General features: G+C 56.1%; 14 protein-coding genes and 1 non-coding gene across 15 annotated transcripts; 5 read left to right on the top strand and 10 right to left on the bottom strand.

Moving 5' to 3' along the window:
• Positions 1–343: 343 nt before the first annotated feature.
• On the bottom strand, positions 344–1666 carry N657DRAFT_228013 (uncharacterized protein). Its single transcript, XM_062786304.1, has 2 exons — positions 1089–1666; positions 344–1011 (listed from the first exon to the last, which is right to left on the bottom strand). Exons 1-2 carry the CDS (start codon positions 1436–1438, stop codon positions 603–605), a joined length of 759 nt encoding a protein of 252 aa, XP_062651564.1. The 5' UTR covers positions 1439–1666; the 3' UTR covers positions 344–602.
• Positions 1474–4994, bottom strand: N657DRAFT_678349 (heme peroxidase; the record flags this gene model as incomplete). The annotated part of the gene is made up of 6 exons (XM_062796064.1): positions 1474–2186; positions 2252–2404; positions 2466–3408; positions 3460–3654; positions 3709–4621; positions 4771–4994. The coding sequence occupies 6 exons, from the start codon at positions 4992–4994 to the stop codon at positions 1474–1476; spliced, it is 3141 nt and encodes a 1046-aa protein (XP_062651563.1).
• Positions 4995–7066: 2072 nt separating this feature from the next.
• N657DRAFT_t30 lies at positions 7067–7138 on the bottom strand. Its single transcript has one exon. It is a non-coding gene; the product is annotated as a tRNA-Glu (tRNA).
• Positions 7139–7974: 836 nt separating this feature from the next.
• Positions 7975–8796, bottom strand: N657DRAFT_669562 (uncharacterized protein; the record flags this gene model as incomplete). The annotated part of the gene is made up of 2 exons (XM_062795491.1): positions 8377–8796; positions 7975–8323 (listed from the first exon to the last, which is right to left on the bottom strand). The coding sequence occupies exons 1-2, from the start codon at positions 8487–8489 to the stop codon at positions 7975–7977; spliced, it is 462 nt and encodes a 153-aa protein (XP_062651562.1). The 5' UTR covers positions 8490–8796.
• A 297-nt stretch (positions 8797–9093) lies between these two features.
• Positions 9094–10590, bottom strand: N657DRAFT_631543 (uncharacterized protein; the record flags this gene model as incomplete). Its single annotated transcript, XM_062791066.1, has 3 exons — positions 9094–9534; positions 9588–10517; positions 10576–10590. The coding sequence occupies 3 exons, from the start codon at positions 10588–10590 to the stop codon at positions 9094–9096; spliced, it is 1386 nt and encodes a 461-aa protein (XP_062651561.1).
• Positions 10591–11054: 464 nt separating this feature from the next.
• Positions 11055–11510, bottom strand: N657DRAFT_566053 (uncharacterized protein; the record flags this gene model as incomplete). Its single annotated transcript, XM_062788400.1, has 3 exons — positions 11055–11138; positions 11195–11325; positions 11471–11510. 3 exons carry the CDS (start codon positions 11508–11510, stop codon positions 11055–11057), a joined length of 255 nt encoding a protein of 84 aa, XP_062651560.1.
• A 367-nt stretch (positions 11511–11877) lies between these two features.
• Positions 11878–12327, top strand: N657DRAFT_567132 (ribosomal protein L38e; the record flags this gene model as incomplete). The annotated part of the gene is made up of 4 exons (XM_062788484.1): positions 11878–11907; positions 11972–12005; positions 12079–12207; positions 12278–12327. 4 exons carry the CDS (start codon positions 11878–11880, stop codon positions 12325–12327), a joined length of 243 nt encoding a protein of 80 aa, XP_062651559.1.
• A 275-nt stretch (positions 12328–12602) lies between these two features.
• Positions 12603–13775, bottom strand: N657DRAFT_688001 (uncharacterized protein; the record flags this gene model as incomplete). The annotated part of the gene is made up of 2 exons (XM_062796917.1): positions 13212–13775; positions 12603–13059 (listed from the first exon to the last, which is right to left on the bottom strand). The coding sequence occupies exons 1-2, from the start codon at positions 13451–13453 to the stop codon at positions 12603–12605; spliced, it is 699 nt and encodes a 232-aa protein (XP_062651558.1). The 5' UTR covers positions 13454–13775.
• Positions 13776–14783: 1008 nt separating this feature from the next.
• On the top strand, positions 14784–16405 carry N657DRAFT_631541 (mevalonate kinase; the record flags this gene model as incomplete). The annotated part of the gene is made up of 2 exons (XM_062791065.1): positions 14784–15047; positions 15113–16405. The coding sequence occupies 2 exons, from the start codon at positions 14784–14786 to the stop codon at positions 16403–16405; spliced, it is 1557 nt and encodes a 518-aa protein (XP_062651557.1).
• Positions 16406–16872: 467 nt separating this feature from the next.
• Positions 16873–18780, top strand: N657DRAFT_631540 (protein prenylyltransferase; the record flags this gene model as incomplete). The annotated part of the gene is made up of 3 exons (XM_062791064.1): positions 16873–16915; positions 17056–17829; positions 17894–18780. The coding sequence occupies 3 exons, from the start codon at positions 16873–16875 to the stop codon at positions 18778–18780; spliced, it is 1704 nt and encodes a 567-aa protein (XP_062651556.1).
• Positions 18781–19179: 399 nt separating this feature from the next.
• N657DRAFT_565700 (uncharacterized protein) lies at positions 19180–19861 on the bottom strand (the record flags this gene model as incomplete). The annotated part of the gene is made up of 2 exons (XM_062788378.1): positions 19180–19697; positions 19816–19861. The coding sequence occupies 2 exons, from the start codon at positions 19859–19861 to the stop codon at positions 19180–19182; spliced, it is 564 nt and encodes a 187-aa protein (XP_062651555.1).
• A 638-nt stretch (positions 19862–20499) lies between these two features.
• N657DRAFT_641827 (DUF1531-domain-containing protein) lies at positions 20500–21529 on the bottom strand. Its single transcript, XM_062792223.1, has 2 exons — positions 20989–21529; positions 20500–20931 (listed from the first exon to the last, which is right to left on the bottom strand). Exons 1-2 carry the CDS (start codon positions 21107–21109, stop codon positions 20609–20611), a joined length of 444 nt encoding a protein of 147 aa, XP_062651554.1. The 5' UTR covers positions 21110–21529; the 3' UTR covers positions 20500–20608.
• An 18-nt stretch (positions 21530–21547) lies between these two features.
• On the top strand, positions 21548–22285 carry N657DRAFT_641826 (uncharacterized protein; the record flags this gene model as incomplete). Its single annotated transcript, XM_062792222.1, has 3 exons — positions 21548–21767; positions 21910–22033; positions 22104–22285. Exons 1-3 carry the CDS (start codon positions 21735–21737, stop codon positions 22283–22285), a joined length of 339 nt encoding a protein of 112 aa, XP_062651553.1. The 5' UTR covers positions 21548–21734.
• A 307-nt stretch (positions 22286–22592) lies between these two features.
• On the bottom strand, positions 22593–24598 carry N657DRAFT_612787 (uncharacterized protein; the record flags this gene model as incomplete). The annotated part of the gene is made up of 4 exons (XM_062790397.1): positions 24385–24598; positions 24013–24327; positions 23806–23963; positions 22593–23754 (listed from the first exon to the last, which is right to left on the bottom strand). Exons 1-4 carry the CDS (start codon positions 24418–24420, stop codon positions 22593–22595), a joined length of 1671 nt encoding a protein of 556 aa, XP_062651552.1. The 5' UTR covers positions 24421–24598.
• Positions 24599–24733: 135 nt separating this feature from the next.
• On the top strand, positions 24734–27653 carry N657DRAFT_641825 (WD40 repeat-like protein). The gene has a single exon (XM_062792221.1). It carries the CDS (start codon positions 24778–24780, stop codon positions 27502–27504), a length of 2727 nt encoding a protein of 908 aa, XP_062651551.1. The 5' UTR covers positions 24734–24777; the 3' UTR covers positions 27505–27653.
• The last annotated feature ends 148 nt before the right edge of the window (positions 27654–27801 follow it).

The raw sequence follows: 27801 nt of genomic DNA, 5'->3' as shown, positions 1-27801 counted from the left end.
GCAAGAAGAGAATGGGACTCTATCCAGTGAAGCTAGAAATCCTCGAAATCCAGTCTTTGGAACAAGAGACCCGGGAAGATCCATATTCGCACTGAAAGAAGCTCTTCGACGTACCTTTTGTTTTTCATCAAGTTGCCTTCATCCAACTCACCACTTCCCTCTGAAAGGCACCTGTCTCTCTCATTAAGCGGTGGCAAGCAAGATACAATGTAGCTCAGTGCGATCAGTGAAGCTTAAGGTATGTTAAGGGACGATGGCCAGGGCAATATTGCTGCTGTCTTCATCCGAATTTTGACTGCACGTCCACTGCTGGCAACAACAGTAAGGTACGTGTAGACCAGAGTCCTAACACTGGATTTCGCACCCGTCTCGACAGTCAGGTCTTCTGCAGTGGTCAGCACGTAGAACAGTAAACGGCCTTCATGCTAAGACAGCAGTCATTGAGTGCTGGTGTAACTGTTATGGTCAAGGGGCCCCAAGATGTCTCTTCGCCTGTGCTGCCTCGGAATGTAAGGTGCCTGATTGTAGTTTCTGATGGGGAAATACGGACTTGAGACACTCAACGCTAGTATACCTCAAGAATTTCCGTCCTAGCAACATGATCAAAGGGGCATGTCACTCATAACAACGCCGGCCTGCCCACTCACAAACTTCTCACGCAAAATCCACCATCGCAAACTCGAACGCCTGAGCCACCTCATGAATAGTGCCATGACCGCCATGCGTCTCCGTAGCCTGGAATCAACTCGTAGTACAGAACGAGCTGGGCGACAACCTAGTATACGCCTTGATGCAAGACATATTGAGTGAAGGGACTGCCGACAGTTGTGTGAGTAGGACGATGGTTGGTCTCGCTGTTGTTTATCTGTGATCCCTTGGAAATAGCCATGGTGTGAATCGTAAGCGTGCTCCTTCCTGCAGTGCAGATGCAAAACTGCTGTAAAATAAGCGAGACAATCTCGACCGGGAGGGTGCCGAGGTCGGGCGCCAGAGTCTCTCTCGCTGGATTGGCTTGGAGGACAGCAGAGAGCTTCGAGTTGGATATTGCCACGAGTTGTTGAAGTCAGGGAGGACGAGGCTTAACTTACCTATATCCATCTCCGCGCCTGAATGCTGGGCGACTCCTGGTCCACTCACAGTTAAGCATAGCCACCACGAACTGCTGCTCCCTTTGCTGCTGTTCCCCTGCCCGAACGCTTATCGAGTGAGAGCTTCGGTGAACAGTCGGACCATGCGAGACCTGCAAACAATTCACATATTCAGAAGGAAATGGAAAGGATATCGGGTCCACAGACGTTTTGATGCCCGACGTGCTAGGTTGAAGTTGAAAAGCCCGATGGTATTCTCCTTTCCGCGAGGCAGCCTGTATGCTAACTTGACCAGGGGAAGGAAGCAAAGAAACGATCTCCGAACCCAGTATATACAAACTCCTTCTCATTACAACCAAACTCCCGATCTACCCCTCGACGGCACTCATGCAGTCTTGGAATAGACGCTCAACCGGTTCCCGTTCCCGCACAGTTGCTCCCCGTCCCCAGCACACGGCATCGAGCACTCGCTGGCGGGAGCCTCGACGGCCCCTTCGGCAAACGAATTCCCGCAGTAGCACTCCCGCCCATATTCGGCCCCAAAGTACTCATAGTCCTCACAGAACGACGCACAGCCCTCGAGCGTCATGGTATCATCCGCCCACGTCTTCGCGTCGAGCGCCCTGGCGCCGTTGGCCTCCGTCATGCACTTGTAGAAGGTCCACCCGCCCTCAACCGTCTCAGGCTGGGTAGGCTGCCCGGGGGTCTCACCGCCGCCGCCGCCGCCGCCGGGGTTGGAAACGGTGTCGGTCTCGTACAGCTCGAGCCGGTTCGGCCCGCCACAGTACTGCAGCGGGTTGCCCGAGCATGTCATGGAGCACTCGTCGACGGACGGGGCCTCGGACGACGAGGCGTCGAGGGTGTTGCCGCAGTAACACTCGGCCGAGTACTCGGTGCCAAAGTACTTGTACCCTGCGCAGAAGGCGGCGCAGCTCTCGAGGGTCATGTCGGTGCCCGAGGCGTACGTCTTGGCCGACAGGGCACGCACGCCGGTGCCTTCAGTCCAGCAACCGACAAAGGAGTAGGGAGAGACAATCGGGTTGCGTGAGAGGGTAGCGGTTGCGCTTGCCGAGGTAGTGCTGGTAGTGCTGGTGACGACTGGGCAAGGAACGTTAGGAATCCAGTGGGTTGTTTGTTGGGGCCGGGTCATGATGTCGTCTCACCTTCCGTGGTCGATAAAGAGACGGTGGAGAGCCGGTAAAGCTCCAGGCGGTTGCCGGCGCCGCAGTACTCCAGGGCATCGCCGGCGCACAGCATGTTGCACTCCGAATCCGGGGCTGGGACGCTTCCTGCGTTGAGGTTGTTGCCACAGTAGCCTACCACCCCTCGTTAGCAATCTCCATCGCGCTTAAGGAGCTGGGTTGCATATTCGCTCACATTCACGGCCATACTCAGCGCCAAAGTAGGTGAAACCTTCGCAGTACGCGGCGCACGACTCAAGAGTCATGTCGTCGTTGGCAAAGACCTCCTTGGCGGACAGCGCCCTGCCGGCCGTGGCCTCGGTCTGGCACCCTACGCGCGTGTAGGCGCCGACAGTGGGCTTGATAGCAGGGCCCGACGTCGCAGTGGCCGTAGCAGTAGATGTAGCAGTCGAGGTGCGAGTCGCGGTCGTCGAGTACAGCTCGAGACGATTTCCAGCACCGCAGAACTCGGTCGGATCGCCGCCGCACACCATGTTGCACTCCTCGACAGCGGCCTCGGTACTGCTCGCGGCAAGGCTGTTGCCGCAGTAGCATTCCCTGCCGTACTCAGTGCCCCAGTAATCGAAGCCAGTGCAGTTGGCCATGCAGGACTCCAGGGTCATCTCGTCGTAGGCGTACGCGGCACCGGTCAGCGCCCGCACGCCGGACCCCTCGGTCCAGCAGCTGACAAACACATAACCGCCAACGGTAGGCTTGACGGCAGGCGTCGGGGATCCGGTCGAGCTGCTGGAGCTAGTGGTAGTTGCCGGGACGCTGGTTGAGCTCGATGGAGGAACGGACGTCGTCGATGTGATGACGCTCGAGGTGGTGACGTCGGAGCAGGTTGTGCCGCCGGTAAAGGTGCCGCAGGTACCAGACAAATCGCTGGCTTTGTTGAAGGCATCGGTGTAGGCGTTGGCATTCGAGCCTGCGGCCACGCTGATTCTGGCATTGTGGCTGAGGCCGCCTGGGATGGTGAAACTAGCCGAATAGAAGGTGTACTGGCCAACACAGTCTCCCTTCGCCATTGGGATGGTAGACTCGGTCAAGGCCGGGACAGGGTTGCCGTCGGCCGTGTTACGGGGAACCAGGTAAGAGACAAGCAGATTCACGGGAAGGTCGACAAGGTCATTGCGCACCTACCCTGCAGTCAGTATAGGGGACGTCTCTCGATATAGAAGGAAACGTACCAGGGCAGAAACGGTCAGGGCGCCAGATCCCTGAAGCAGGCAGCTCTGAGGCTTCTGCAGGACCACAGCATCGGACATGGGGTAGGAGTTCCCATTGTTGTCGTATGACTGACTCGACCCGTCATTGAGGTTCAAGGCAAGAGTGAAGGACGAGATACCGGACGAAGCGGGAATCGTCGCTTGGATAGGGAAGAACTAGGACTGCATTAGCGCCAGCGTCAAATTACGTATCGGAAAAACAACACGTACGCCAAAGGTATCGTCGAACCCGGCAGAGACGCCCTGAAGGGTAGCGGTCGTGGAGCAAGTAACGGACGATCCGCAGCTGTTCCCACCGTTGCGGTCCTTCCAGGTAAGCACCACGTTCTTGATAGAGTCGGCCGGCAGTGCGGTAGTCCGGACCCTGATGTAGCCAGTCAAGGAAAACGTGCCGTCCGAGTTCAGGGTCAGCTGCATGTCGACCGGCTTGACGGCATACGGCGCGATAGGGTCGGTAAGGGTGACGCCAGCAGGAACCACATCAATCATCTTCTGGAGCACAGTCCGGCAGGTGTTGCTGAAAACGGTCGGATCTGTCAGGGTGTTGATGGTGGCGTTTCCGTCCGAGTTGAAGACCTTGAAATCCGAGTTCCGGCCGGCGTCGGCAGCCGCCTTGCTGACAAGCGGGTTGGTCGTGTTGCGAGCAACATATTCGGTGACAACCTTGTTGTCGAACCCGGCTCTGCTGGAATCAAAGGGGATATGCCCAATCTCGGCAGGGACAATTTGGGGGAACTCGGTGCTGTGGACGGAGCCGAGGGTGTGACCGCAGGCGACCAGCTGAATCATTTCGGTTTGGGTGAAGCCCATGCGGTCAAACTGAGATCGGAATGTGAAGGCCGAGTTCTGAGGCTGCGGGACGCCACCGCCGCCGGCCCTGGTCGCGTCCTTCCGCCCCAGTCTCAGGGGGATGACGGGGCCGCCGCAGGAACGGACCGAGGCATAGACTCCAGCGGCGATCAAATCAGCCATGCTCGACCGCGAGCTCAGGTAGTTGGCAAAGAACTCGAGCGTCGTTTTGTGGCCCGGACCGGTGTTCTCGCCATTGTTGAGCTCAAACTGGAGCGAGGCGTCGAGACCGTCGGTGCCGCCGCTGAAGAAGCGGTTGTGCGGTGACATGTCACTTGTTCCAGTCAGTCGTCTGCTCCATAGCCGTGCGTGCTAACAACCGCCCGCGTTTACAACTTCAGATATATGTCCCATAATATGACTGCCAGAAACTTCGTCCACCCCCCGTTCTCCCGACAGCGCCGCGGAAAGGAACAGACATACTGGAAACCCACACGAAGCCACTCGCTGGCCGTGATGCGGCCAGGGCCGGCAGCTTCATTGTTGCAGGGCGTGATGATGTCGTTGAACAGGCTCCCCTTGAAACCCTGGAGTTGGTAGACGATCTCCTCCATGTGGTCGATCGGGGCGGGCCATGTCGGGTCAGCCTTGCCGGTCCGAGCCGCGAGGGACAGCAGACCGGCCAAAACGGGTGCCTTGGTTTTCATGTTGGGCGAGGATTCAACGAGACATTAAGAATTATACGAGCTGCACGGCGAGCTAAAGAGAGCGAAACGAGCGAACGGGGGCCCGGCGGTATGGGAGTGAATTGAACAATCTCCGGATATCAATCCGTATGAACGACTCGAGAGGGCGACAGCACAACCCGCTGGAAGCCAGGGAAAGCGAGAGTCGAAGACCGCAACGGTCAGGGTCGGACAAGAAGTGGCTTGCGCAGGATAGTCCCCAGCGCGCGCATGCTGGGCGCTGTCGTGTTTTTCATGATGTCCCCAGGGCTCAGCCGCGAGGGCCTGGGCGGCCATGGATGCATCGGGGCGATGTGACCCCTGGCCTGCAATTCGTATTCCCACAGGGTCTCGCCTTGGGATTGACCGCTGAAAACGCCAAGCAGCTCTTGGGCCGAAACAGGTCCCGTCTGATTGGCCTAAACGCCGGCTTATCGAATTCAAACTCCAGCCGCATCTCGCCCTTTTCGGTGGTGGTTCGTTGGTGGTGGAGCTGGGAAGTGGGTTATTGGCAGAACCCCGCCGGCCTTCTTCACTATTGAGCGCCGAAGATTCTGGGCTGCAGCTCAATTCAAGCCAGACAGGGCAAGCCACGTCCTCAATGCATCTCTCATCTCAAATCAAATGGTCGGCCCTCATCCATTTTTTTTACTGGCCCACAAAGCCGGACATCCAATCGAGCGCGACCAAAGTGGTGCAGTTGGGCAACCAGAGCGAGGCGCAGCTCGTGTCAGCATCGTTCGCAGGATGAGAACCGCATTTGCAATGCCACGAAAAGAGGGGAATTCCCCATAACGTTATCCTCCTCCCTGCCCCAGGGCCGCCGGATCCGATCTTTGGTTCGCTTGTCTTGGCGGTGTCCCGACCCCGATCCCACGTGGGAGCCGCCGTTCTGACACATCCGAGCTTGTGGTTCCACGGCTTAGCTCCGGACTGAACTGCTCTCTTGGTAGGATTCAAAGATGGGTCTTAACGATCTGGTTTTCTGGCGTGTTCGTGGTGCAAGTTCTCAATTCAACATGTTTTTGAGACGAAAGTTAAGACAGGTTCTGCAGCTGCCGATCATCTGAATTTGACTTTGCCTCTTTCGAAGCTCGTGGCTTCCTCGTGACTAACCAGGCAACTGCACTTTCTGAGGTGAGACCTGACTTACCGTTTGATGGCCATCCGACATGCAGGTTATTACAGGTAGTCCACCGCATCAAAGACAGATTCGAAATTATGTCCTCCGCATCAAAACACAGTTTTTTCGATTTGATTCAGAATCGAATGTCCACGGGTAAAATGGCTAGGTAATCAACGTTGACTATGCGAGTTTATAGATCTGCAACAAGCATTGAAGGATGATGCATCTCGCCCTCCATTACGAGCGTCCTTGACAATTGTGCCTAGATAGATAGTAGCCTGAGTAAGATATGGAGAGTAGGGGCCAATAAAGTTATGTTTCACGTTCATGATGGTCCCAGGTAGATATTCAATCAAGAGTTCATTGGGTCCCTGTTAGGCCTGCAACAAGAAGGTCAATTGATGGTGATTCAGGTTTATGTAAGGAATGCAGGTTCACCCCTGTGCCCCGTTTGACTTTTGGCCAGGACAAAGAAAAAGGCAGTCATCAGTAACCGTAGGAGGAATCGTAGTTTGAGCAAAGCCTCCCAAGTGCACCCAGTCGATGAGGGAACATAAACGATATATTAGAGGGTTGGGATGGGAAGGCGATGTGTCCAGGGAACTGCTTATGTCTGGTTCCAGTTGGAAGATCTCAGACCCATACGTACAAAACATGTAAAATTAGTGAGAGATTTTGTCAGTCAGGACACCTCAGCACATGGCGTGCAAGCTCGTATGCGGTCAGAATGAACACTAACTTTTGATTATGAGTCTAATGTTATTATGGGGGGGGGTATACAGCCGGGGTCTTGAGCAAGTGGCCTCCGTTAGCTGAAGTGAAAGCGGGATGTGCAATGTGGGCGAGGCTGGTCGCCGTCCGTGCTATGAAGGACAAGAGACGACAGAGAGATTGGAAAGATTCGATGGATTGCCGCCAAAAAAACAAATACCCCTCCAGGGAGTTGAACCCTGCGCAACGGAATGAGAATCCGCTATGTTAACCGATACACCAGAGGGGTTTTGGTTTGTTTGTTTGGGGCAGGGAGAAGGAGGCTCATTCATACAGTGTTGAAGAGATGGAAGGCGCTGGAAGGGAGTGGCAGGTATTGGGATGGAAGGAGCAGACTGCCACTTGCCGAGAGCAAACACAACATGCCGTGCCCGGTTGCTCCCAGCACGAGCTGAGCGGTGCCACCATTCAAGTCACCATGCCAGCGATCGACTATACAAGTCATAGCGGTATCTCTGGGCACCCGTGAGTCCTGTGTGGTGGGATTTGAAGACACGAGGCCTCGTTGAAAGTTTGGACCCTGGGAGGTGTGGAGGGCGATACCTACGTACATGACACCGACTTAGGAGCAGCGCCATGAAGTCGATACCAGCGTGTGGGTTGGCGACAGTGAATACTTCTAAGTCATTGTGAGACCGGGAAGATAGGTCCGGAGGACAGTTGACGCCCAGCGCCAACGAGACTCGAGAATACACTTTAAAGTAACAGGGAGGTTGACGGATTGCTTAGTCGATAATATCTTGCAAACTGTCACAGTACACTCACTTAGAAGGCTGTATCACCGAAGCCATGTGGAAGCCGGATCAGACAACACGGAGAGACCCAATCAACTTCCCCTAGCCCAAGCCATCCCAAGCTCATTCTTCTCAGTCTAGTGGACCACATGTTATGTGTGGAACTCCCATGAGAAAACGTCTATGGCATCATATAGTACATTTTAGAGCACCCCCCATCATCAGGGTATTATACACCGCAAAACTTGCTCTCGCCCCCCTCCCCCCTCACCCGCCATTTCCATCTCACCCCCAGACATCGCTCCCCCGCCCCCCAACCAAGCAAACCGAACTAAGCACTCAACCTCTTCCTCCCCTTCAGCTTCCTCCGCATGAGCGTCTTCCTCCCGCCCTGCGTCCGGATCCGGCTGAGGAACCCATGCCTCCGCTTCTGGATCAGCCGGCTGGCATTCGACATGGTCGGGCGCGGGCCGCAGCGGATCTGGCTGGCGCAGCCTGCCAGCGCGGGGTGCGCTGTGATACTCGTTTTGGCAAGCAAGTCCAGCGCCTCGCCTGTCGTCGGGTTCGTCGTCATCGTCGTGGTGGCGGGTTGTTGGAGGAAGAAGGTCTGGTTCGGCGCGCGGAAGACGGTGGAGGTGGGAATAAGGGTTGGGCGGAGGGATGGGAGGTGAGAGAAGGTCCTGTGCCGGTTAACGAAGTGATGCGGCTTGGAAAAGACGTGGAGGTGACATACCGGGCGGCGCCCGACTTGGCTGTCGTCGTCCGAGTGCACCGCGGAAGCAGCTGGCTGGTCGGCCGGCGCAGGGCCGCTTGGAGTAGCGGGGATTGCAGGCTGATGCGGGACATTGTAGTGAAACTCTTGACTATCCTCAGCCTGGTGAGAAACGTGCCCAACTGCTTGTCGTGGTTCTCGTGGTGCGTCGCCGTCGGGGCCAGTCCGTTTGAAGGTTTTGGTGAGGTTCAGAGTTCAGACCTCAAGGTTCTTGGCGCCGAGAGCGCCTTTGAACTGCGGGCACCTGGCAGGCATCTAGTGACAGTTGCTAGGCTAGACCCCACGCAGAGCAGTCATGCCGGCTTTTACCGGGACAACTCTTCAACGGCCTAAGGCATGGTACTTCGGTAGGTAATAAGAGATCTTGAACTGGGGACCGACATGAACTGAGAAGGGGTCCTGAAATGCCGGTATATTTAGGAAAGCTCGACTTGTCTTGGACGTCGCCCTGCAATGCCTGCTCGCCAGGTCCACTGTATCAGGGTCAGGGTTGAGTGTGCCACGCATCTTACAACACGCCTTCACAGACCCAGTTCGAGCCTCAAGAGGAGATGTACGAAGTGAGGAGTGCTGCTTCACCGGGGCAGTGCCTAGATTTGCATACTGCAAAAGGGCCTTTGCCCCCCCAGCACAAGCTGCAAGTAGTGACAATTATCCTACAGACGTAACACAGCCCATCTACAGTTCGTCCCTGCCAGTCGCCGTCGCGACATCCTCCTTGCCCTCAGCCTTGTCACCCGCCTTCGCCTCGACCTTCTTGGTTGGCTGCCAGTTGAGAGCCTTCAGCCGCTCCGACAAAATAGGATGCGAGAAGTTGTAGCTGGCAAACATCCAGTCGGCGTCCATGGTGCTGAGGTTCTGGATCTGGAGCTTGATCAGAGACCGCGCCAGCTCATTGTTGTAGCCAAGGTTGTTGGCGAAGGCGTCAGCCTGGAATTCAAAGCGGCGGCTCAGGATGTTCATCAAGAGCTTGATGACGTTGTCCAAGGGGCCCAGAATATCTGAAAAGAGCAGGAAACCAACGATGATTGGGTGCTCCTTGGTGAAACCGAAGTTGGCATACAGAGAGGAGTTGTTCACGAAAACAGAAAAGAGGGCGAAGATGTAGAAGAAGTGGGCCTGCAAACAATTAGCATACCGCCTGGCATCCAACACCTGCTCAGTTGACGCACCTGAGAGATACCGAACAGCTTGGTGGTGTGGCCCAGGCTCCAGTGGCCGAGCTCGTGGGCCAGAACCGCCACGACTTCGTCCTTCTCGCTCTTTTCGATCAGCGTGTCGTAGATGACGATGTGCTTCTTCCACGGCAGCCCGAAGAAATAGGCATTGCTGTGAGCGCTGCGCTTGCTGCCGTCAATGACGTACAGCTCGTGAAGCGGGAACTTGAGCTTCTTGGCCAGGTCCTCAACATCCGTCTTCAGCTTGCCCTCCTCGAGGGGAGACAACTTGTTGAACAACGGCAGGATAACGATGGGGTAGATGGTGATCATGAAGACCTGCAGGCCAGCGCCAAACATCCAGAGGTAGTAGAAGAACTGGCTGCCAGTCTTTTTGATGATGGAAAGGAAACCAGCCAGGATGGGAGGAGCGAGGACGAAAGCCAGCATGTTGGTCTTGATCATATCGGTAATGAACAGCTTAGGGGTCTGCTTGTTAAAACCGAACTTTTCTTCCAGCACGAACGTGTTGTAGATGTTGGAAGGCAGCGACAGGATCTGATGGATGACAATGAACGCCAAGATGAACACGATCGAATGCGAAATCTCGCCGGTGAAGCGAGCCGGCGCGAAGCGGATAAGAAGATTGCCTGTCCATGACCAGAGCTTCGGAAGCACGTCGAACTGGTAGAATGCGAGATTTTGGAGCTGTCCGTAGAGACCGTTGATGGCGCCGAACTTGGCCTTGGCTCGGCCGTATGCTTGGCTTTTATCGAAAACGTCTTGCGAAACCTCGTGTTCCAGAACTTTGGGTGGTCTTGTCCTTTGCAGGACGCGATATTGGCGGAAGCCAAGGAAAGCTTCAAAGAGGTACTGGCCGACGGAGAAGCCAATAATCAGCTTCTTCCATGGGAACAGAGGGCGGTCCAGGAACCGGGCAAGGCGCTAGAGTTGAGTCCAGTGGTTAGCAGGAAGTTTCCTTCTTTTCCACCGGACAGCATACCTGAAGAAAATCCATCTCGAATGAGGAGTGCGCGGCTGTGTAGCCGTCGCGACCCAGTTCATCGATGGTTTGTCGTCGATCGAGAGTTGAGGCAGGGAGTCTGCCTGGAGAACAAGCTGTCCTTCCCCTTTGAAAGCGCGGGCTATCTTATCATGGAGGGAGCTCTAATTGGTTGACATTCTCCGGCTCATTGTCATCCAAACCCACACCGGGACAATAGGATCAACAAGCCCGTTTGCCTTCATCAGTGCATCAGGCCCTTCGTGTCTTCGAAGTACAAAGGCCCGAGGCTTCATGGAAACTCAGGAAACACGACCCGTTTGCCCAGACAAAAAACCGATCGCCATTGCTGCATTGCGAAATAAAATCGCAAACCGACTTCTGCCTTCCCCCCCTCGACCCAGCCAGTCAACCTGAAAGTCAAGAACCGACTTGCAGAACCACCTCAACGAGTTGATCGTTGCGCCAAGTACTTTATCCTAATGTCTTGTGATCCTCATGTTGGCCCTTACTCGTTCAAGTAATTGTTCTCTGCTGTCAGAGTCCTGCGGATGCAGATTCCTCTGTTGCTCAATCAGCACTCAGCCGAAACGATACTTGCGGAACTGGGCCATCTCACTGCGGCAAGCCATCTCTGCAGCTCTTCTTTTGACCAAGTCTCCGGATCCCCTTTGGGATCCGAGTCTGCAGGAAACATGTCACCCCCCCAGATGGCCCAAGCTGCAACGCCAGTCACAAGGCCAGCGAAGGCTTCCGCAAGTCAGCGCCCCACGACTGAGCATACGTGACCTTGAAGTGGCTTACCCAGGAAGGCGTTCTATATTAACAAGTTACCTTAGATGAGCTTAGAGACCAATGGATCGAGCCTAATATGGCTCTCTTATCAGGGTTGAACTTACCCTTGACCTCATTGCTCGGTCGAGTGGTGTCGGCATTTTGGAGTCTTGAACTGGTAGCCAGCCTGATGTCGAACAGAGATGAATATGATATTCCAGAACCCAAACTGGAAGAAAATGAACTGTCACATAGCTCCCAAGCAGCAATGTTGATAGGAAGTTTATCCTGTTACCTGTCAACAACTGATTTCGCCACGACAGCCGCCGCCACACCACACGTAACCCAGCCACAAGAGCCACATGGGAGCTTTGACCAGCTCTTCTGTCCCCCATCAAACCCATGAGATGCAGCTGTCGGGGTGCACCCCAGCGGCAAAGCCCACACAAAATAATTTTGAGAAATCAACCGATCTTGAGAGCCAGCCCAATTGAGACCAGTACAGGAGCCTCGACACAGCCAGTCAAAATGCCTCAGGAAATCGGCGATATCAAGAAGGTACGAAATGGATTGTCTGGAGTTTTTCGCGGCCTCCGGAGAGTGCTGACTTTTTCTGGCATAGTTCATCGAGATCTGCCGGCGGAAGGACGCCTCTTGTACGTTCCCATGACATGACCGACGAGCGAACAATTGGTGCAGGGAGGTTCTGACACTGGGATTGATTGGCAGCCGCCCGGATCAAGAAGAACAAGAAGACCCAGCAGATCAAGTTCAAGGTCCGCTGCCAGAGGTTCCTCTACACCCTGGTCCTCAAGGACTCGGAAAAGGCCGAGAAGCTTAAGCAGAGCCTGCCGCCCAGTAGGTTTCCCAGCGCAATTTCGAACCGAGGGCACGTTGACTGACGAGTGGAATTTCTTCCCTGCAACAGACCTCCAGATCAAGGAAGTTCCTAAGAAGAACAAGAGGACCTCGTCATGAATTAGGTGACTCTGACGGGGAGATTCCTGATACGGCTCTGAGCGCGGGTGTTGGCACGATGGAAGCATATGCATTTGCCGGTTCGGATTGTAGGGAACTCACAAACGGCGTCTCGGAATGGGGAAACATGGGAGGACCTGGTGCTGTGCTCGCTATGATTAGCCTCAAGGGGCAGTGTAGTCGGCGAGGTTCCCCGGAAATGAATCGCATTCATCGGCTAAGACCCGACCTCAGATTGAACGCTCCGTTCCGAATTTCTTACGCCGTGCCAGGGCCTACTCCAGCGATAACCGCGTATAATGTTTCAAATCAACCCGCGCAACCAACTCGCGCAGTTCGCTGTACTTGGAGGATTCCCAAGTTTCGGCGCACGCAGAGTGCTCTTCAACGCTCTCCCACCCGCAGACAAGCACAAACTCCTCCTCTTCCGCGTCGTCCTCGACATCCTCCCGCCAACCGTACCGCATCAGAAAGGGGTGGGCATGCTCTTGCACAATGCCCTTGATCTGCTCGAACCTGACAGCAAACGCCTCCTTCTCTCGCTTCTCGATAAAAGTCCTCTGAATACTAATGACAGGGCTTCTCAGCAACGGTATCGTCTCCGGCTCGGACTTCGACCGAGATGGAGACGAACAAAAGATATCCCCTACAACATGGAGCAGCACCGTCTCCCCGGAGATGACCTCCCCGTCCAACTCGGCCATGACACGCTTATTCTCCGCGCTGCGAATCCTGGCCGTCATCGTCAGTCCTTACTGCAACACGCCACGCCACACAAAATACTAATTTGGACCGAGTCGATGAATTGGGAGATGAGGTCGCGACTGCGTGCGCTTTGTCTTGGGAGAAGCTGGAGAAAAACGCCACGGTGACTGGCTACATACCACTTCCAGTGTGCCGCGACAGACTCCCAGTTCGCGGTTGTAAGAAGGTACGAGGGATCCTCGACCTGTGTGAACCAGACTGCGGCGCGGTCGGCGGCAGAGGATGGGAGGTGCGGGAAGTGGGTGAGGTGCCATTGGTCTTGGAGACGCATTGCCGTAGCGAGCGTGGGAAGGAGGCGGGAAGGGGTGGAAGCACTAAGGGGGTGGCGGAGATGGAGGAGGGCGAATTCGGTGACGGTCATGTTCCTCGCTTTGACTTTTACCTGGACTCTTGGATGAGGGTGGTATTCGTCTGGGAGGTTGGTACTCGATGCATCTTGTTATTCTCGTCGCATCGTGTGGGTGAAGAGGAGAGTTTCATATTGTTGAGTTCCAGGCAGCTAACCTTGACGTGTCTTAACCCCGGCGGGCTGACCTCACGTCCGTCTGTCAACCTGGAAAGGCGCCTATGGAGATTCATTCACTCATTATGGTGCTTCTCTAATTGCTTTTATGATTCACCAGGTTGAGGCATCTCGGGAGTTGGCCGATGTGGAAGGGCTCGGCATTGACGATCTAAGTTGGGTTCAATCCCTGAGACCATGAAGGGAGGTGGCACTTGCGCTGCCGCATGGCTGCTTTGTCCCCGAACCGTCCCAGCTGAGATGGGCTGAACCCAGAACCAGGGAAGGGTCAGGAAACGGAACCTGTGCCCTCATATACCGTAAACAAACATGGAACCAGGTATCTTGCAACCTATCGAGCGGATTGTGGTCTCGTGAGCAGCAAGGTCTGCCTCGGAGATTTTGAGTTTTGAGGTGACGCCTGTCACGGGTTTGATTGATGGAGCTCTCGAAGGGAAATTGCTGCCGCTGACAATCCAGTCTGCAGTCACTGGGCAGCGGGTGGACCATGCTGTGCAGTGGAGAACGAACATTGGGCCTTTTCGAAAATGGAATTGGCTTCTTCCAGAACACCAAAATGCAACCTCGTTACTGGCACTCAGCAAGCAGGAACCCCTGCTTCGCAGTTCGTCATTGGGGCGGGCGGTGCAGCTGCGCGGACCCAGCTCAACTCGTTTTCTACACACAGCTGCCCCGAACACCACGTCGTCGTGTGTGTGACAGAGCCGTCCGTACGTGATACTCGGAACTAATAAAGGGGTACTCGGCGACGTCGATTTATCCATCCGAACTCCAGCCAAACCTCAATTGACGGGCTTTCGCGCTCCCTTGGTCCTTTTAATTACGCCTCTTTCCTACCTAGGCAGATCATAATATCCTTTCAACTTCACATCGCCCGGGCAGCGCACCAAGCCTCTCCGCCTTCACAACACCGCGCTTCGGTTTTCGCAGTCTGAGTTGTATTGTAACTCAAGACGGCATCACATTCATACACACAAAGGAGCACGAAAGCAACGCCGCCTGCCGTATCCCGCAAGTCAAGTCCGCCTTTGTCCTACAGCCGCTCCACGCAGCCATTGTCGACAACCACCTTGATATTGTGCTCCAACGACCCCGCCGATTTCCTTGCCTGTTGCTCGCATTCGGCCTTGAAAGATCTCAGACGAAATTGAGACAGCGCTGAGACGCTATGACGACGCAGCGCACATCGAACGGCGTGCCGAACGGGCACAACGGCTTCCGTAGCGACTCGGAACCCGACAGTCCCAGCACCGACAGCAGCGACTCTCCCGTCAACGGCGTCAATGGCATCACGAATGTGGCTGGCAGTCTCAAGATCAATACGCGCAGCAATATGAGCCGCAAAAAGTCGAGCCCCATGATGCCGGCGTTCATGGTGTCAGCGCCGGGCAAGGTGATAGTTTTTGGCGAACATGCCGTTGTGCATGGTAAGGTGAGTGCGCCCGCTGGATGGAAGCAGGGAGGAAAGATTGGGTTCTGACATAACGCTCTTGTTAGGCCGCAGTAGCTGCAGCCATCTCTCTACGATCCTACCTTCTTGTCACAACGCGCTCCAAGTCGAACCGAACGGTTACACTCAAGTTCCCTGACATCGATTTCGACCACGCCTGGAATATTGATGAACTTCCATGGTCGACCTTCCAACACCCTTCCAAAAAGGTGTACTATCACTCTGTCGTTACCAAACTGGACCCGGAGCTGGTTGCTGCCGTCCAGCCATTCCTCGCCGATGTGTCCCCGACCAAGGAGGGCCCCATCCGGAAAGTGCACCAGAATGCTGCAGGCTCGTTCCTTTACATGTTCCTGATGCTCGGGTCCCAGTCGTTCCCGGGATGCCAATATACACTACGATCCACAATCCCGATAGGTGCCGGCCTAGGTAGCAGCGCTACCATCGCAGTCTGCCTGTCCGCTGCGCTCCTCACGCAACTACGGGCCCTTTCCGGCCCGCACCCAGACCAACCGCTCGACGAGGCGCGGAAGCAGATTGAGCGCATCAATAGCTGGGCATACGTCTACGAGATGTTCATACACGGCAATCCTTCAGGTGTCGACAACACCGTTTCTACACAAGGCAAGGCCGTCGTTTTCCAGCGGGAGGACTACGGCAAACCACCGTCGGTACGGCCGCTTTGGGATTTCCCCGAGCTCCCGCTCCTGCTCGTCGACACGAGAGTGCCCAAGTCCACGGCGCACGAGGTGGCCAAGGTCGGCAGGCTCAAGAACAAACACCCCAAGCTCGTCGGCAGCATCCTGGACGCCGTCGACAAGGTGACGCAGGCGTCGGCGGAGGTTCTGACGGAGGAGGACTTTGACACGGAGAGCGAAGAGAGCCTGGCCCGCGTCGGTGAGCTTATGACCATCAACCATGGCTTGCTCGTCTCGCTCGGCGTGTCGCACCCGCGCCTGGAGCGCGTTCGCGAGTTGGTCGACCACCAGGGGATAGGCTGGACCAAGCTCACGGGCGCCGGCGGCGGCGGATGCTCAATCACGCTGCTCAAACCGGGTGTCGAAAAAGAGAAGCTGGATAAGCTGGAGGAGCAGCTGGATCAGGAGGGATTCCAGAAGTTTAGGACAACGCTGGGCGGGGATGGCGTGGGGGTGCTCTGGCCGGCTGTGCTGAAGAACGGGATGGACGAGGACGACCAGGGTGGGATGGAGATTGACTTGGAGAAATTCCTCAGTGCCGAGGGCAATGATGGTGTGGAGAGGCTGGTGGGTGTTCATGGAGGGGGTGGTGAGCGGGAGGGGTGGAAGTTCTGGAGGGTGGAAAACGACGCGCAGTTCTAGACGGGCTGCTGACATCGGCCGGCTGGCGTTCAATCGGATTGTTCGGGTCTCTTCAGTTCAGGGGCTTTCTGGCGGCGATGAAGGATTTCAAGACTGGGACGGGTCCCCGGCCTTGTTTCCCACTACTAGTTCTCTGTACTTATTGTTACCCTGTGTTTCTAGAGCGGCTTACCTTGCGGTAGTTACAGATTCCTTACGCGATGTAATGATACTAGTGGAACCCGCAAACACACCGCAAAAGCAAACATTGGCACGAACGCGGGGAGGCCTTTGAGATGAAAGTGATAGCTTAGTATTGTTGTCTTTCAGCGGCCCTTGACTTAGAATTGTTACCCCTGCCTGCCCCGCTCTGCTACCGCTTCAGAAGGGAGCATCTTGCGCTCGATTGTTGACAATTAACCCGCAAACAACTCTTGGCTGTCACTTTAAAAAGCCCACCCCGCCATCGGCCGGCCCAAAAGCTCACGATGCCGTCCAAAAGGAAGCCAGGGAAGTCCGAAGCGTCCGGAGGTAAGTAGGCTGATCGATTCTTGGGTCCGGCGTTGTTCCTACCCAGTTCTTTTTTCGTGGTTTCCCACTCAAAGCTATGTTAAGGAAGCTACGTTAAGTTATCATAGCTAGCTAACCTTGACGTTCTCTCCATTCTACAGCTTCCAAACCTTCCCCACAACCTACTACCACCACCACCATCACTACCACCTCGGCAACGCCGCCCCCAATACCACCCACGCCCCCAAGCGACGACACCCAAACCGTCTTGGATCGCGCTAAATCCCGCTCCGCAGCTTCCCGCCCCCTCGACGCCCTCCTCCACCAGAACGGCGGCGCTCTTTCGGCCCTCTCCCGACAGGACCAATTCGCCTGGCTCGCGGCGCGCATCGCCTCACGCCTCGCAAAACGCCCCGCTGTCGCCTCTTTGACTACTACCGCAGGAGCGGCCGCAGTAGCTCGACTGTCCTGCGGCGGCGGGCCCAAGACGCTCAAGGAGGTGTGGAAGGTTGTCAACGAGCTTAGCCTGCCGCTTCGCGTGGCTGGTACTACCTGTGCAAGGAAGCGGGGGTACTATAGGAACGGGGAAGGGGATCTGAGGGTGAAGGATTTTGAAGCGAGGTGGGAGAAGAAGGTTGTGGTGAGCTGTTTGGCGGTGGAAAGCCGCTGTTTTAGGGACAGGCGGGAACGGGAGAGAAGGGGCCACAAGGAAGAGAAGACACGGGAGCAGGTGATTGTTACGGAACAGGAGGTTCTTGAGGAGACGAGACGAAGAAAGGAGATGGCTGCGCTCAGGAGGGAGCTGTACGGCGGTGGCGTGGGCAAGGACGGGAGGTTGGCAACGGATCCTGAGTGGGATGATGTCGAGCCGGTGGTGCTTGAGGAGCCGGAGGGCGCGCTTGCCGCGATTGCGTATCCGGCTGATTATGCCGAGGGTGAGTCAATCCCCATTGCTGTTAGGAAAGGAAGTAAAACATATGGGGCTGACTATGATGGCAGCGATGGCCTATCTCCGCGCGGTGATGCAGGCAAAGGAGTACTCGGAACGCTGTCTGCGCCTGACAGAGCACATCATCAACATGAACCCGGCGCATTACACCGTCTGGCTCTACCGCGCGGCCAACGTCTTTGCCCTGAAGCTCAGCATCCCCGACGAAGTCGCCTGGCTGAACCGCGTCGCACTGGCCAACCTCAAAAACTACCAAATCTGGCACCACCGGCACCTCCTGGTCGAAAACTACTTCCCCACGATTGCCTCGGACCCCTCCACCTTATCATCCTTCGCCGCCGCGGAGCGATCGTTTCTCCAACAGATCCTGTCCCATGACACCAAGAACTACCACGTATGGTCTTACCGCTCCTATCTGGTGGGCAAGCTCAACCTGTTTGGCGACGCCGACGAGTTGGCGGCGATCGAGGCTATGATCGACGACGACGTGCGGAACAACTCGGCCTGGTCGCACCGCTTCTTCTTGGTATTTTCCAACCCGGCGCACGCCTCACCTGGTTTCGCAGCTACCGAGGCCGACCCCAAGGTCCCTGCCGCCGTGGTGGACAGGGAAATCGAGTATGCAAAGGAGAAGATACGGCTGGTGCCGCAGAATCAGAGCGGGTGGAACTATCTCAGGGGTGTGCTGGTCAAGGGCGGGCGGAAGCTGGGGAGCGTGGAGGAGTTTGCCGGCGGGTTCGTGAAGGGGTTGGGCGAGGGGGAGGAAGCGGAGGACGTGCTGAGCACGCATGCGTTGGATTTGCTGGCTGAGATCTATGCGGAGCAAGGGGACAAGGAGAAGGCTGATTTGAGTCTGACACGACTGGGCCAGAAGTGGGATCGCATCCGGATGGGGTATTGGGAGTGGCGGAGAAAGTGTTTGGAGGCGCCTGCGTAGGGGAATGGACGGGTTTATTTGGCCTCACCCAAGTGTGTTTAGTTTTGGGAAGTGCTACTGTATGCAGGAGAATGGATAACGGAGTCCTGGCTTTTTGACCTTTGCATGCTGGGCAGCTTGGCCTGAGAAAATTGGAAGTGAAGCCCGCATCAGGAGAGCGTTCAATGCACCATGTATCGAATACTAAACCAACACAATCTATTTCTTACACAGTCCCTAGTTCCTGCGGTATACCCAACGCCTTTCGCCCAAGATGAATGGCCCAATAAACTCCGCAATGCATTGTCCTAACCTTGCCGCCTCAGCCTGCCTCTCGAATAGACACTCATGATGACATGAGCCATCTCGAGGAAGTGGCTCCTCATCCCGCTTGACCAATGATCCCTTCGGGCAAACAGCCTAATTCGCCCTGTAGTTATGAGAAACCACAAGATACCTCCTCCCACCCCTGGCCGCAGGCCTCTCAAGGGAGTCCCAATTTGGCACTAGGATGAACCTGTCGTGGAAGCTCTGCTTCTCCCAGTAGTCGTCGTCTTTATTCCTTCCCGTACCGAAGTAGACGGTGCCCATGACCGACAGCGCCATCATCATGCGCATGCCGTCAGTGGGCGAGTGTAGGTCGAGCATCTTTTGTGGCGCGCCAAACCGGTAGTCGGCGTTGATGACGTGCACGTCGTAGGCCTCAACCTCATACCGCACCCTCTTCTTGTTGGGGTCGGGCTGTTTCGGCGCCTGGCGTTGCTTCTCGAGCAGCTTGTCGAATTCCTCTGGCGTGGCGACCACCAGCCCGTTGATGCAGATGTCGGCTGGCGGGTGGCCTGCCCTGTCGTAGGCGGCGTGGCCATTGACGTAGCCTGGCGCGACGGGCTTGCCTTCGTTGATAGCGCGATAGTACCAGTCGACGAAGGTCTTGGCAGCTGGACGGGGAAATGAGTAAGAGATGGGTTATCGATGGAGAGGTTGTATCGATCCGGTACCGCATGAGGGGGAGTGTTCGTCATGGGCCCGGACCGTTGGGCCTTGTTGTCGTCGTACCTTCGCTGGAGCACCGAACGTTTGTCTCGTGAGAATTGGCGGACATCGTGACGGTGGAAGAGCGCGTTATGAGCTTGAGATGTCGTGCGGTTATTGTTCTGTCGCTGCCGGACGGATAGCTGCTGGTCGCGTGCTCGCAGAGCGCGTGAGCTTTCGTGTGCTGGAGCGAGGATAGAGCGTCCTCGATTGCCTCGATTGATATTCTGTATTTGCAGACTTTGCTTCGCGTGTTTTGTGGTTTGATGAAGAAAGAGCTGGATGCGAGTATCGCGCTTTGGGCGGTTGTTTTGATGTCGCGGAAGAGATACAGGTTGAGGGGTTGATAGAGCTTTCAGTTTTGTGTGGGTGTTGATGGTCAAAGAATGCATGGTTACTCTCGCCTTGCAAGGCTGGTGGGGCTGGCTGCAGATGTGGGGACCCACCTGCAACCGTGCAATGTGCAACGTCCGTGTAACTGCATAGAAAATTCGTTTTACTTAAATATGCATTTACCCAGGATCGCAGGTTGATCTCCTGAGCTGTGAAGGCGGTTTGGACCTTCAATTCTGCTTCATCATGGAGCGCAATGTTTCGGGATGCATGTTGGTAGAGAGAATCTGTGTGCGACGTATACGTAGATGTGCTGAAGCCTCATTGGCCTCCTATCACGGAATGTCATTGTGACCTTCCAAACAACCTGGTTTCGGACCCTCGCGAAGGATTGGGTAGCGAGAGACTTTAGTACCAGGCGCTGCATTGATTATGTAGAATCTTCCACTTGCGTTGGATACTGTGACTCCAGCCCGTTCCTTTCTCATTCTTTGTCCAGAAACTCCTCGATATCCTTATCCTCCTGCTCCTCCAAAGTCTCACGCAACCGCTGCTCCTCGGCCTCCAACATCCTCTTGATGATTTCGCGTTGCCTCCGCCTGGCCTTCTTTCCCCAGTCCGGTCCAGATGCTTGGCCAGCCGGATCGTCTTCCTCGTCTGTGTCTTCGGGAATGTTCACCATGCCACGGAGCTCGTTCGGGGAGATCTTGACCTTTGCCTCGGCCTCGGTCCTGGCGGCTTCTTCTTCATGCGACTGCATCTGGGCCCGTCCTGCAAGCTTAACTAGATATGGCCGCAGAAGCAAATCTGTTGGCAACGTCGGTCAGTGCCAACCCCACGCTTAGCCAAGGGGGAAAGACTCACAAGCCCCGGCAATGATGACTATCCTGATGACTTTCTCTGGAGTCAGGTCGGTAAAAGATCCCCTCAGGTTCGTCGCAAAGCGATTGCCCACTGTTGTAGCGAGGTTGGCGAGGCCGTCCATGTTGTCTTGATGGAAAGGTCGACGGAAGCAGGGACTGTGGTTTGGCAGAGAATTCTTGATTCAAGGACAGCTCCAATCCAATGGTTGTCCTTTCACTCAGTAAGTATAATTAGGAAGACAGATCAATGCGATTTCTTGGGCAGCTGGAGAAGCCGAGGGGACAACATCGATGTTTCCAAACAAGAAATGCATTTGCGCGAAAATCCGATCTGCGAGCTACTTCGTCAAGTCCCGGTCGAACCGCGCCAAGCCTAAGGTAGACCCCCACTATAACTAGCTGCCGCCGGCACATTCGGCATGGCGAGCGGAGTTTGTGTCGGGTGGATTGCGCGAAGCAATTGCATACCGAGCTCATGAAATGCACAAATTCTTTAGCAAGAGGAGATGTTCCTGCGTTGTTTCTGCTGTCATGGATACTCGTTCTCACAACTCATGGATGCATGCAGCGATGCTCAAGCCGGCGCAAGACAAAGACAGGGTCCTAAATAGGCTCTAAGCCCAAAATGGGATAGCGTTGCACCTAGCCCCGGTTCGTTGCATGGCCACGACGCGTCTACAGTAAACACGCGTCGCTTGTCAACCACTCCCGAACCATCACCAAGTGCCAAGAATTACGAGAACCGTCATGGCTGAACCGCAAGATGACGAGGTGCGGGAGGTAGGCATAAAACATCTACCCTCAACTCCTGATGCTTCTTCTTTCCACTGATCACACGCTTTGTACAAACTGAATTAAACTCACGAATCCTTCCCGTTGTTTCCCTCGCAGTAAGCAAATTGAAAGCTAACCTTCTCCCAAGCGCCTCAAGGCAGCCCTCTGGTTCTCCATCGGCAAGATGGTCGACCAAGAGTCCCTGCAGCGCAACCGCAATGCCACCCCGCAGTTCATAGGCGCCCTGACCGACATGGTCTGGCACCAGATCGGTACAGAGACATACAACACAATACTTCCGTAACAATGACCCTCGATCATCTAACTAATCATTATCTGCAGAAAACATAGCCACAGACCTGGAAAGCTTCAGCCAGCATGCAGGTCGCACCACCGTCACGACCGACGACGTGCTGCTTCTAGCGCGGCGCAACCAGGACCTGTACTCGGTCATCAAGGATGCCATCGACAAGGAGAAGGCGGCGAAAACCAACGGCAAGGGCAAGGGCAAGGGCCGGGGTTGAAAAGAAGGGCAGGAGAAGGAAATGAGACAAGACCTGATTTGGATGATGTTGATGATGTCACTGTTCGCTCAACTGTACTAACGATGCCACGCTTCATGAAGTATACCATGGAACTTATGCCCAAAAATTACAGCACTAATATGCTATTGGCCATGTAGTACCCCTAAGACAAGACAGGCCGCGACTCAGTTCCCTTGTGACATGACACGTCTCAGACCCTACCAACCCAACCTCTCGAACCCCTATGTCCTTTCCTCCCGCAAATCCAACAAACGCCTCCGGCTCATCCATCAGCTTCCGAGCGAGCTCAATCTAACGCACCTGGGGCCCCTTCCCCTCCCTCCCCCCCCTTTCCCCACCCCTCTCGCTCATTCCACTCCTCCTCACTATACCGAAACCCCTCCGCAACCAGCATCAACAGGGCCCACGTCTCGCCATGCATCACCGCCAGAAGCAGCTCCAGCCCAAGCATGTTCACCAACCCCCTGCCCGACCTCAACCCCCACCACCACCCGGCGCCCTCCTGAACTACCCCGTCCAGCGGCATCCCGAGCCTCGCCATGTACGGCCTCGCCAGGCTGAGCCAGACCATGGCCGCGAGCGGCGTCATGATCAGCCGCGCGGGCGTGATGGCCAGCACGTCGGTTGCGAGGAGGGCTGGCAGCCGGGTAAGCACGTTCTCGCGGTAGACAGGTTCCGGGCCACGGGGACCGCCGGGGGCGAGCGGGGAGGGTCGGTCGCCGGCGGATGGGCCCATGTTGGGCCGGAGCTCAGCGGCCCAGACGTTGGGGGCGGCATTGATGGCGGCTGTGTCGCCGGCGGTGTTGGCAGTGGGGCCGGGGTCCGGAGTCGGGTCGGTGGCTTCGACGTCGAAGCTGATCAGGGTCGCGTTGATCATCTCGCCTTCTTCGTCGTCGCTTGCAAAGTCGTCTTGTTGTCCTGGGGAGAGACCCCGTGAGGAGGTGGTGGCGGTGTTGTTGTTGTTGTTGTTGTTGTTGCTGTTGTTGCCGCCACGGATGGAGAGGCTGCTTTGTCGTCGGGTTGTTGTCGGGGTTGGAGGGACTGGATCGACTGGCTCCGCGTTCCGAAGTTCGGTGGGCATCAACTCTGGCCCTGGAGGAAGAGGGGTACCGTCCCGGAATTGCCGCCGCTTGTTGGCGTTGTGTGGACGCGGGAGGAGTCGGTGAATCTTGTGTCGCAGCGTCCTGGTGACCAGGCTGTACAGCTTCGTATAGAGGTAGAAGCCGGCAAAAGGCGCTATGCTTAGGGCCAATGCGCCAGCCCATTGTAGAAGGTTCCGCGGCCAAATTGAGGCTGGCAAAGGGGGGAGAAAAATGGGTGATACGCTGGTTCCCGGGATAAAGAAGCGCCAATTGGGAAGGAGACGGCTGAAGGGCAAGATTCCGGTGCGCTGGAAGAATGTGTAAATAGCCAGGTGGAGGCGTAGGTACGTAGTTGCATATTGAATCCTGCTAGAGTAAGTGGGGGGGTGAGACTCTCACATAAGAGAAGCGACATACATAGGGTATTTCCTGGCTTTCACAAGGGAGAGCTGTTCGAGAAGATTACTAGCCACGAACGAAGGCAGGCCGCCAAAGAAGTACGAGGCGAGAGACTGTCGGCTCCCGGTAAGCTGAAACATGCCGTAGAAGGTTGTTTGCGAGTATTGTTTGTAAAGCTGGAGAGTTAGTCTGGAGAGGGTTACTCAGGGATAGGCGAGTGCCTACCAAGATGCGCTGCCTTATGCCGTTGACACCCCAGATGGCCGCTGTCTCAAGGGCGCCCCCGACCACAAGAAGCCTTCGCCCGATCCGGTCCTCGTACTGGTGATGCCGTCGCCCAGCCTCAAACTCGGCAATGCCGTGATCAGGCTCAGCGACGCCAATGACCATCATCACCTCGTTGTGAGACCGAATGATGTCCCTGTTGATGCGCTTGGTCTCCGGGTTGATGGGGCGGCCGCGCTCATCGTAGAGCTGCTGGGGGCCGCGCGGATCCTCTGGGCCTTCCCCTTGTACTACGTCGTCATATGGCGACCGACCCTGCACATATGGTCAGAAAGAGATCCGGCGTAGAGTGTTGGGTTTGCGTCTTCTTACAAGTCCCTGCGATGTCAACGGCCCCAGTCTGCCCATGTTGATTGGTCTCGGTCTACTTAATTGAAATGAGTCTGCAAATAACTAAATTTCAAGTATTTGCAGCTGGCTGTGACGCCATCTCGGGAGTGAAGCTACAGAAGGATCGTTTTGTCAGGGTCGCCCTCAGCCTCGTGAATCGGTCGTTTAACTGCTTAGTGTAGGGAATGGATGCCCTGATGACAACTGACTGATCGGGGATGGGACAGGCGAGACAGGGACGCGTGCAGACAGTGGGGCCATGCAGGGAGCAACTTTACGCTAAGATAACCTTGATAAGACAACAAAAGTTTTGGTGAAAGTTTGGGGATCACGAAGTGCATCTCGGGGCCTCGGCACATCAACCACCGCACCGACATGGCGACAAGACAAGCAACCAAGACAACCTTCGCGGTTAGCAACGTCATTCAACCGATCTTCACCGGAGGGTCGGTTGCGCTCGAGAATGGCGCCCGAATTCTGGCCTCGACGCTTGGCGAAGCGACAGTCCTCACCGAGCTCAACACAGGGAAGCGCTTGGCCGAGATTGAAGGAGATGGCGAACCAATCTCGACATTGACAATCACCCCTTCGGCCTCTCATTTGATTCTCTGCTCCAGGTCCTTAACGATGCGCATCTACTCCCTCAAGGCGTCCCCGGACTTCGACTCGGTGGAAGCCACCCTTGTGCGCACCTCGAAGCCCCATGCTACCCCCGTCGTCGTGCTTGCTGTCGACAAAACCAGCACGCTTCTCGCAACCGGTGCCGCAGATGGCGCCATCAAGATATGGGACATTGTCGGCGGCTATGTCACCCACACCGTCAGCGGTCCGAGCGTCCTGGTGTCGGCCCTGCACTTCTTCGAGATCGCCGCAACGGCCGAGGACCCCGCGAGCGAGCGGAAGTCGAAGAAGACCTTGCGGAAAAGCAATGGCGGCCAGAGCCAACCAAACGTGGCTTCAAAGTTCCGCCTGGCTTGGGGCACACAAGACGGCAAAATCCGCATCTTCGACCTTCACAAGCGCACCACAGTGCCAGTGTATGCGGACGCGAAGAGGAGGAAAGAGGCCCACGAGTCCAACGTCCAGAGCATCGACTACTCGCCGGAGCAGCATGCGCTATTGAGCGGCAGCAGAGACAAGACCATGACGCTATGGCTATGGCGGGACCATGCCTGGGACGGAACGCCCATGCTCCGCCATGAGCTGGTGGAATCAGTCGGGTTTTTGAACGAGGGCAAATGGATGTACTCGGCCGGGTCGAGCGGCCTGCTGAGGATTTGGGACACGACGACACACCACGAGATTTCCGCAAAGCAGGACGCCAAGTCAGAAGCCGAGTCCATTCTGTCGGCAGTCTCACTGCCTCACAAGTCCCTGGTTCTCTGCTCACAGTCCGATTTCACCCTGGCGTTGTATCGGATACCCTCACCCGGGGACATTGCTTCCAACGGAAAGTTGCTCGTGGAGCCGTTCAGACGAATATCCGGCACTCACGACGAGATTCTGGACCTGGCATATGTTCTGCCTGACCAGTCCATGATGGCGCTTGCCACAAATTCCGAGGACATCAGACTCGTTTCTGTTGCTGACATTGAAACGCAAGCAGATGGAAGTGAAGGTGGCGCCTACTTTGGGCATGATGTTGCCCTACTGAAAGGCCACGAGGATATCGTCATGTCTCTTGACGTTGACTGGTCAGGCCACTGGGTCGCCAGCGGCGCAAAAGATAACACAGCGCGGCTATGGCGCATTGACCGGGAAAATAACTCGTACACGTGCTACGCCGTCTTTACTGGCCACCTGGAGTCCGTAGGCGCCGTTGCCCTGCCGAAGGTGGTGCCTCCCGAGAACTCGGAGGCTTTCAAAAACCCGCTCGATCATCCCCCAGCATTCCTCATCTCTGGCTCTCAAGACAGATTCGTCCAAAAGAGAGACATTCCGCGGCAGTCACAAAAAGCCAAGGTGTCTTCAAGCCTGAAACGGCTGGCTCACGACAAGGACATCAACGCCCTAGACGTTAGCCCTACAGGGCGACTGTTTGCCTCGGCATCGCAGGATAAGACAGTCAAGATATGGGACGTGGAGCGGTTGGAGGTTCAAGGTATCTTGAGGGGACACAAGCGCGGCGTATGGACGGTCAAATTCGCGCCCCTACATACTCCAGCCATCCAGGGCGAGCAAGGATCGGTCTCTGGCAAGGGCGTCATCCTGACAGGCAGCGGCGACAAGACGATCAAAATCTGGAACCTCTCGGACTACACTTGCCTCAGGACTTTTGAGGGGCACTCGCACAACGTCCTCAAAGTCGTCTGGCTGCACATCCCCACCGAGGAGGCCGCGGCCAAGAAGCGGATCCAGTTTGCCAGCGCAGGCGCCGACAGCCTGGTCAAGGTCTGGGATGCGAACCTCGGCGAGACCGAGTGCACGCTCGACAACCACGAAGACCGACTGTGGACCCTCGCCGTCCACCCCAAGACCAACACGCTCGTCTCGGGCGGCAGCGACTCCAAAGTCACATTCTGGAAGGACACGACGGCCGAGACGCAGGCCGCAGCCACCGAGGCAGCCCTTAAGCTCGTCGAGCGAGAGCAGGAACTCGAAAACTACATCCACGCTGGGGCCTACCGCGACGCCATCGTCCTCGCTCTGCAACTCAACCACCCTGGCCGCCTCCTCGGCCTCTTCACTAACGTCGTTACGACCAACACGCCCGAGGAGGGTAGCCTTACGGGGCTCAAGGCCGTCGACGCCGTGCTCGCCAAGCTCTCGGACGAGCAGATCTTCCTGCTGCTGCTGCGGCTGCGCGATTGGAACACCAACGCCCGGACGGCGCCCGTCGCGCAGCGGATCCTCTGGGCGCTGGTCCGGAGTTATCCGGCCAGCAAGCTCTCCAACCTGTCGGTGAGGGGGGCCAGAGGTCAGAAGAGCCTCAATGAAGTGCTGAATGCGCTCAAGGTGTATACCGAGAGGCATTACAAGCGCATGGAGGAGTTGGTGGATGAGAGCTATCTGGTGGAGTATACGCTTCAGGAAATGGATAGCTTGGCGCCGCCGGCGCTAGAGGGGGAGCAGGATTGGGATGCGGTTATGGCTGGGGCGTGATGGCTGGGCTCTTGAATAGGGGCGGAAGTGAGAGGAGGGTTGAGAGTGTACAAGTACATCAACTAATCGGAGAAGATGCGATGTTGGGCAGGCATTTTGAGGTGCTGTTTCAATATAGACCAACTTCAAACTTGAGCTCTTCTGGTTCACCTTGTAGTGTTCGCAGGCTGTGGTTTCGATATGGTCCAGAGCAATGACCTGGGTATCGGTGTTCTGCACGGATACATCATACAATAGCCGAGGTCCTGATGCCAAGCCTCACTGAAGCTTTGGTGGGGCGGGCTCTCGATTGAGGCG

Source organism: Parathielavia appendiculata (genome assembly GCF_033297405.1).
Source record: "Parathielavia appendiculata strain CBS 731.68 unplaced genomic scaffold N657scaffold_2, whole genome shotgun sequence".
In the NCBI taxonomy this organism is placed as follows: domain Eukaryota; kingdom Fungi; phylum Ascomycota; class Sordariomycetes; order Sordariales; family Chaetomiaceae; genus Parathielavia; species Parathielavia appendiculata.
This window is presented reverse-complemented; position numbering and strand designations above follow the sequence as displayed.